The following is an 8472-nucleotide window of genomic DNA, read 5'->3' as shown; positions in this document are numbered from 1 at the left end:
AGGAAAGAGTTGTACATTCTCCCTACAGGTAGGCAATAACTTTGTTATTGTGAAGAATCAGGTTGATACAGAGCTTCATGATCTCCCCTCATTAAGAAAACTCCTTTCCACAGGAACTGGTTTTATGTAGTTATCTTAGGGGGAAAAAAAGCACCAACATGGGTAAACAGCACTGGGCTAAATCCAAACTGCCTGCAGGTGGGCCAAGACCAAAGGAAAGTGCAAGGTAAAAGAGGTAAGCAAAGTTCTACGTAGGAGAGAAGCAGTGTCAAGCACTCACCCCACAGCATTTTGAGGCTATTTATAGGCTTTCCTTCCCTCTGCTTTTACCTGTTCTGGCTTGGTGCAACTGCATTCTCCTGGCAGAGGAGGATGTGGTGTTCACTACTCTGCTTTTGATTTTTGCCTACAGGAAAATGCTCCTTTCCTTCCCCCACTTCCCCTCAGGACCTCCAGCATCATCTGAGCATGGGCACACTAGACTTCCACCCTCATTCTGGGTGCATGTGATGGAGAAAATGCATCTGATTGCTCTGTCTGGCCTGCAGTGCCTGCTGGGGAATCGCCTGCCAGTTTCCTACAGCCCCAAGGAGAGGGGTAGACAGTCTCTGCCAGACACCCACCCCAGTCTCTATGCACAGAAGCAGCAGAAGCCTTTATGCATGGTCTGTGGCCAGAGCCTGCCAGTGAGCAGCAGAAACAGTTACCGGATAGAGGCCAATGACAGATTTATTTGCGAGAAGGAGCACAAGGCTCCCAGCACTTGGGCTGAGAATGGTTTGCATCTTCACACACAACTCCCCCACAGGGGGATGCACTGGCTTCCTGCAGAGGCATGGGGCCATCTCTGCAGAGGAGTCCATGCACTGGGCATGGTGTGCTTGCTTGGATGATGGCCCGTGCTGCTGCTCAGATCTGTATCCCGGCCTCCCCACCCCTCTTCAAGCCACCTTAGTTCACACTGGCAAGGGGGAAACGCTTTACCATCTGTTCATCTTCAGTCTGACTCATTATTTTTATTTCAGCTGTCACCAAGCAATAGCGAAAATCCCAACACACCAGCATAACCAATGGTGCAAACTGTCTTGTTCTCAGTCAGCAGAGAAAAAAGCAGCTCATCCCTGGCTCTCTGCAGTGTCTGATACTCATCTTCTGCAAAAAGACAGGAAGGAGTAAAAAGGGTACAGACAGCTTCTGAAGTAACCTTGGCCATCAACAGTATCCTGGCAAAAAAAAAAAAAAAAAAAAAAAAATCCATGTCATACATTGCTTGTCTCCACCCTTACAAAAACAGGGCATGCCACCACTTACTGCACATCTTTTTCTTGCCTATTCCTCATTACCCTCCGAGTCTAGCTGCTGGTGCACCCCAACACCCCAGACCACATTACACAGCAGTGGTAGCCTTCATCCATGGTTTATGCTTGGCTTCCCTGTCCAACGCCTTCCTGTGCCTGCTTACTGCCCTCCTCGTATCTGTTCCTGCTCAGCTGCCAGAGGACTCTGTTTTCCTCTCATCCTCCCTCCAGCCAGGAACCTATTTGTACCTCTGTGCCTATACTATATATGTGTATACATTTAAGAAAAGGCTCACCAAATGGGGAAACACCTCTAGAGCTGCTGTTTTAAAACTACAGTACAGCTCCAGGCAGACGCAAGACATTTTGTGCTAACCTTGCTATTGCTGCCAAATGTATTCCAAGAGGCAGCCTACATTTCATAAATTACTGTAGTTAGCAACACTCCAGAAGGCAAAAGTACATATTTTAAAACTGACAATGCAAATGAAGTGGCTGCAGTTTACATTATGGATGACTCACAGTGAGGCCCCTCTTAAAGGGATTTGGTGAGCTTGTCTCAGACACAGACACAGCAGCACCTTTAGCACATCCATCTGCAAATAAACCGGAGATGCAACAGGTTACAGATGACATGGGGGGGGGGGGGGGGCAGCAACATCAGGTGAGGTGAAGTTGCACAATCATTTTTTTTTTTGCTGCAAAATGATGGTACAGATGATGGGCTTTGTTTATAAACAAGACTTACTGCAAATCAAAACTTTGCATGTTGACCTCTCAGAGTGGGGTGAGCTGCTGAGGCAAAGCCTTCAGAAGCTCATCCCCTCTGCAGTCATTATTTAATTCGGGCATTAATTTAATTCCATTTAATGATGAAGTCCCAGGGACATGCAATGTAGAATGAGACTGGGGCCCGGGGAACGGGTGGGGATGAGCCCTGCAAGCTGCTGTAGCACAGCTTAGGGTAAACAAGGTAAGTATTAAAGCCACTTGGGAAGTATATTTCCACTGTAAAAGTAAACTTTTAGCTGAACGAAGGGGAAAAAAATCAGGCAGTGTTGGCCAACACCAATAAAACATTTTCAGACAGAATTCCACTTCTTAACGCACACACAAAAATGTTTTCTGGGACAGAAAATGGAAACTTGTTTCTGGCTGGACACTGGTTTTATGCCCCTAGTGACTTGGGAGTTTTCTGGATAGAAAATACAAATAACAAAAAAATAAAGCCTGCACTTCCTCTGAAATTCACACTGTTGCCAAGCCCTAGTGTTCTGATGAGAAAAAAAAAAGCTCTGTTTGATGTGTTTTTTTCACACTCTTTCGCGGCAGCCCCCATGCCACACAGCCCGGCGGCGGGGCCACAGCCGCCATTTCGCAGCTCCCACGGCCACGGGGCATGGGGATGCCCCACAGCCGACCCCGTGCAGCGCCAGCGGCTCCCCATTTCCTCACAGACTACAAAATGGCGGGCGGCGCCCGGCGCGGTGCACCCTGGGAGCTGTAGTCCTGTCGTGCGGCGGCGCGGGCGGAGCGAGTCGGCGAAGATTTTGCTCGGGCGCGGGCCCGCAAAATGTCCCCCAGCGGGGACAACACGGGAGACTACAACTCCCAGGATTCAAAAGGAGCGAGGCGGTGCGGAGAGGGGAAGCTCCCTCCCGCTTCCCGCCGCTTTGCCTGCTGGGATTTGTAGTCTCAGCTCCGCGGGCTGCAGCGCTGCTTCGGATCGAAAGGACTCAACGTCCCAGCGCACCCCGCGCCAGGGCCGGGGCCGCGGCCTGGAGGAGAGGGCCGGCGCTGTGAGGAGGCGGTGGCGTGTCTGTGGTGCCCGGGATACGGAGTGCTTCCACCCCCGTAGGGGCCTGCGAGCCCCCTGGAGCCAGGCTGGGATGGCAGAGCCCGGCCGGGAGCTTGCCAGGCAGGGAGCCGCCGTCCTGCCCGAGCCGTGCTGCCTTGGCACCGCCGCAGCGAGCCTGTGAGTCCGTCGGGCGTGCTGCGAGGGGCAGCGTGCTGGCAGGGTTTGCGCAGAACTCGTCTTTCGGGGTACCTGTCCGTGGGAAGGTGCCCGGTTCGCGGCCGTGACTCACACCGCCGCCTGGAACCGGCCGTTTTAGCTAGTGTAACTTTTTAATGCCTCTTTGGAGTCCTTGCTATTTCTTCTGTCTGTTGTAAAACCAAATGGAAGGATGAAGGGATTTCAGGTGGCGTTTAGGAGTTACGCTGAGGGACGTGTTTCCAAAAGCAGCCATTAGTCCCTTTGCCAGAGACAGCTAGGCCTTACACAGACCACGGGCACTCGGGCTCTCAAATTTTTTAGACCTTTCTCCATGTTTTAATGCTTTATGCCAGTCCATCCCTGATTGCGAATATGGCCTTTCCTTGAAGACATCTGTGTGGTATCCTTCGTCTCTTTTCCTGCAGTATTTATTACCTGCAATGCATGACTAGCAGTTTGATATTTTCTCGGCTTTATTTAACACAGTTCATTTACTAATTGTTTACTGCACCTATAAATTCCAGTGTTATTTTTTAAAAGCCTTTTTTCTGCTCTACAGAAGAAGGCTTGGCAATGTGCACGTGGAGACTGAGTAAATACAGCGCTGCCTGCCTTATTAGGTTGTGTTGTTCTTTGCTAAAATCTAGGAATATTTGCACTCTTTTGTGCTAGCTTAATTTCGTGTCGGATTTGGAACTTGGTTCTGCAGCTTTGGATGATTCAGGGAGAAGGAATTATTTTCAAAACTCATTTTAAAGCTACATTTCCAGTATCTTGATGGAAATGTTTGTTTTCTAGGATGGAAGTGCTGAGATCTTTGGTGGCTTTAACTGACCCTCAGGAGGGGAAGCTGGTTCAGTCTCAAGAGAAAGTGAGTGACCAACAGACTCCCTAGGTCTGTTTACTGCATCATTTAAGAAGAACCGATAATTACGCAGCTCAGCTTAATCTAATAACATATGAGAACTATTTCCATAATTCACATTTCTTGGAGCTGAACTGAGGTGTGGGTTTGCCAGCTCTGTTTCTCATTGCTTAGCAATTGGTGGTGTGATCATCGGCCTTCCTGGTTCTTCAGGGTTTCCTTTGAGCAGGTGGCAGAGTGATTTAGCCTGTACTGGAGCTCAGGCTGCAGATCTTGGTGTCTTTTTATTGACTGAACGGCTGACTCTTGCTGACCCTTGGTTACGCTCTCCCCTTGTTTCCAGTGTGCTAGTGCAAGCATGGCATCTGCAATTAGTTTTCTTAATCCAGTGGGATTCGTTTCTCAAGCTAGATTACCATGTGATCGCAGGAATCTAGTAATAACATGAGAGTTTAAAGCCAAAGAGGGAGCAGAGCTTTTACTCTGTTGAAAGCCATTGCGAAACTGTAGCAATGGCTTTAAACTGACAACTATAGTGACACCCGACAGGCTTCTCTGCCATGGACCTCAATCAGCAGTAGTGCTGTTCATAATAAGCACGACATGATGATTACTGGGGCAAGAGGTAAACTGGCAATAAAGGATTGCAATGGCTAAAAGAAAATGTAAGAGATGTAAGAGATTAGGAGGTGTTTCTGTGGATTTATGCAGTATGATAAATGCAGGGTGCGATTTAGAGAGGTCACTTCCGTCCAATGGAAGATGTGTGAGACTGTTACAGTGTAATCAGATTTGCTTTTCATGTACATCTCTTAGTAATTGGTCCTGCTGTAACCTCTAATGAAATATGGTGTGCAATGCTATTTTTGCTTACTTTGTATTCTTGTACCTACTCTTGTGCACCCCTTTAATATTAAGGTGCATTCATTCCATAAATAATGTTTTTATTTCAAGCAAAAGTGCGTAGGAATTCCTGAAGTACAGCTGCTTGTGATATTGTAATAACAATTATTTTGTATGGCCTAGAATGATAGTCATACATGTGATTCGTATTTCACAGTTGAATTTTCATGCTCCTCTGTATTCTAGGCATTAAAGTCGCTGGGCGTTTGGCAGACCGTATTTGCAGCCATTCCATCAAAGCCCTCGGTGGAGCGATAGCCCCAAGATGGGAGATCAGGATGCTGGTGAACCCTTCCTGGGCATAGTGGCTGGGGCCACTGACTACGAAGGAGCTCTGCCATCTGACACAGTGTCGCTCAGCGATTCGGATTCTGATGATTTGGGGCTAGATGAAGCAGAAGTCGATACAGTATCTCCTGAGGAGCCACCTATAGAGGATGGGGATTACGGATCAGGGGACACCCCTGACCCTTCAGACGGCAGTCACAGATCTCCTGTCCAGCCGTTCCATCTGAGGGGCATGAGTTCTACATTCTCACTCCGTAGCCAGAGCATTTTTGATTGTCTGGAAGAGGCAGCCAAATTGTCTGTGCCCTCAATGTCTGAAGATAATGTTGTTGACGGGAGGTTTAAACGTCCTTTACCTCCAACTACTGTGTCAAGTAATGTGGTTCCAGAAAGCCCTGGAAAGTCAACCAGACCAGTGCAGGCTCCCAAAGTCTCTCCAGTGGTGCCTGACTATGTGGCACACCCAGAGCGCTGGACCAAATACAGTCTAGATGGAGTTTCAGAGTCTAGTGATAAGACTAACAGGACAGTGGCTATGGAATTTCTAGAGAGCCTGAAGAAAAGAGGAGAGGAACAAAGCTCAGCTGCCCAAGATAGTTACACCCCATACTTCAATCAGGATCCCTCCAGCTGTGGAGCTGGGAGGATTGTATTTACCAAACCAGCAAAAAGGGGTGTTGATGGACTAGAAAAGAAAATAGGAGCAGGGGAGGGAGATAAGAAACACGCAAAAACAGGTCTGAAAGGAAAATCTCTGAAGACTGATAACTTGAGGGACGACGATAAGGTTGAGAGGGGGCACTTAGATGGTGGAAGCAGAAAGGCAGCAGAGGAGGAGGGGTGCCTGATGGTGGGGGACCTGAACACAGAAGGTAAGCTTAGTGCAAGGTTTAGTGGTGCAGCTGAAGAGCCTTTGGTAGAAAAAGTTGGATTCCATTGCAGTAAGAAGAGGAATAGGAAAAATTTCCGACCCAAAGTAGATGATGAAGGGGAGGAGGAAGAGTCCTGAATGATGGAACAAATTGGAAACATCCAAGAAGTTGTATTGTCTTTGGATATGCTTGCTGTTTTTTCTTCTCTACCTATATATGTATGTATGTATGTATGTATATATAGGTAGAGAAGAATATATATATATATATATATGTATATGTATCTTTTTTTGGGTCAGGAACCCATGTTACGGTGTTTTGTCTAACAGTTTGCATCATAGCCACCCGGGACATTTTATATTGTTAGAAATTAAGCTACCAAAAGTGTGTTACAGACTTTTTGTTAGTGAGAAGTCTGTGGGCACAGGATCATTGCACCCTAGCAGAAACAACTGTGCTTTGTTTGCCCTGGGGTTTGCTCTGGAGCTGAAGTTATCATGAAAGAACTGTTAGCTAAAATGCTGCAAGGCATCTTATTTACTCCCAAGATTTCAAGCTGTTCCCAAATCCTGTAGAATCCTGGAACAAAGGTGATGAGCTCCTCATGTAGAGATTTAAACAACAAAAATAAAACCCAGTCTTCCACTAGATTTGATTTCTCCCAGTCTGTGCTGAAGAGGGAAACTTTTTAAAAATATACCCATCATTGCTATTGAGAGTGAAAGCACAACATGCCCATTTGTGAGTTTGGAGGGCCCAGGTGGCAATTGGCAAACAAAGTATTTTTAAGGTGGTCTTAATATTTAACTGCATTGGTACATTGGAAAAAAAAAAAAAAAACCTGCCATGTCTCCTGCAGACAGGTACAACTTGGAAACATCCCAGTGAAGACACACTCTGGACAGCTTCAGTTGTTAGTTAGGCAACCTCTTTTCCTCTTAGTGGTATGATGTGATGTGATGATTTTTGGCCTGCATATCTGTTTATCTTTTCCAGGTGGCACTGGTTCCACATTTGTTCGTGTGGATTTGATGGGAATCGGGTATTTGTACCAGAACTGTATACTTTTTTTATTCTTTGGGATTCAATAAACTTTTGGTTGTAGCTTGGCTTCTGCATCTCTTTGAATCATACTGATATTAATGAAAATGGGGGAGTTCTAACAAATACTGTGTTTATTTGAGAATTGTTTAGAAAATCTAGAATCTGTAAAGTTACTCTAAACTTAATGTTTCATCAACTTTTCCTCATCTTCTTAAATTTTAGATTCTAAAGCTCAGTTTTTCAACAATTTGGTGATTTTACAATAGAGAGAGAATCACCTGATAGAATGAATCAGATCATAATGTCAAGTGTAGTAGTTTTTCATATATAATGTTAATAAGTGGATACGTGTGGGTTTTTTTTCTATAAATAAGGCTGAAAGATTAAACACTTTGAAAGGTTTTATTATTTGAAAGTAATTCAGTTCACTTTGGGCTGACTTTTACCAGTATTCTATGTTAACTAGCCCCAATGTTAATATTTATAACCGTAATGAAAGGTGACTACTTCAGAATTTGTGATTTTTTTTTTTCTTGCTAGACTGCAGTTGTTCAAACTCCAAAGGATGGTTGAGGAGACTTCTTCCCCGTGGGTGGGATGTCAGCACCTTGCCAGTAACTGGTAGGCCTGAATCATCTGGGGGGTTGTGTTTGAATAGATGCATTATTTATTAGCAGAAGTAGAAAATGTAAAATGAGTAACGTGCCGTCTTTTACAATTCACTTCTTAATTTTAAAAGAGATTGTATTTGATCATGAGAATCCAATTCGATGCATGTTAATTAATGGTTCACTGCCAAATACATCAGTTATTCCAGTGCACATGAATGGGACATAACAAAAATTCCAAACACACAAAAATTGGTTTCCAGTGGGTGATGAATGTACCGGTCACAATAAAAACAGTAGCTGTTTCAGAAGGGAAGCTGCTGTGAAGAGTATGGTGTGCTGTGGGTTGTACAGTGTGCATTATTTCCTAACAAAAAACGTAGCTGTGTACACACCCACTGGTTTTGTAACTTCTCCTTTGCCTAGGGTGATGAGCATTTAGCACAGTACCAAAATTCCATCACCGTTAATGTCACCACTAAGGTCTGGGGCACAGCTGAATAAGCTGGACAAATGCCTATTTTATGAAGACATCATAATGATTAATTTCTATTAATAAAGACTCATGTTGGAAAGGCATTTTGATCAGATTTGAGAT

The 8472-nt window shown here is 45.3% G+C and overlaps 1 protein-coding gene across 2 annotated transcripts; it reads left to right on the top strand.

Annotated features, from left to right (window-relative positions):
* Nucleotides 1–3072: 3072 nt before the first annotated feature.
* Nucleotides 3073–7326, top strand: TSSC4 (tumor suppressing subtransferable candidate 4). Of its 2 annotated transcripts, XM_035539691.2 has the most exons (3): nucleotides 3073–3273; nucleotides 4093–4165; nucleotides 5249–7326. In XM_035539691.2, exon 3 carries the CDS (start codon nucleotides 5328–5330, stop codon nucleotides 6357–6359), a length of 1032 nt encoding a protein of 343 aa, XP_035395584.1. In that variant the 5' UTR covers nucleotides 3073–3273; nucleotides 4093–4165; nucleotides 5249–5327; the 3' UTR covers nucleotides 6360–7326. The 2 variants fall into 2 exon arrangements, with proteins under 2 accessions (XP_035395584.1, XP_035395583.1); XM_035539690.2 differs by lacking the exon at nucleotides 4093–4165.
* Nucleotides 7327–8472: the final 1146 nt, after the last annotated feature.

This window comes from Cygnus atratus, chromosome 5, assembly GCF_013377495.2.
Source record: "Cygnus atratus isolate AKBS03 ecotype Queensland, Australia chromosome 5, CAtr_DNAZoo_HiC_assembly, whole genome shotgun sequence".
NCBI lineage: Eukaryota > Metazoa > Chordata > Aves > Anseriformes > Anatidae > Cygnus > Cygnus atratus.
This window is presented reverse-complemented; position numbering and strand designations above follow the sequence as displayed.

Excerpts from the sequence above, each read along its gene's own strand:
- TSSC4 (XM_035539690.2), top strand. The coding sequence starts at position 5,328 with ATGGGAGATCAGGATGCTGGTGAACCCTTCCTGGGCATAGTGGCTGGG.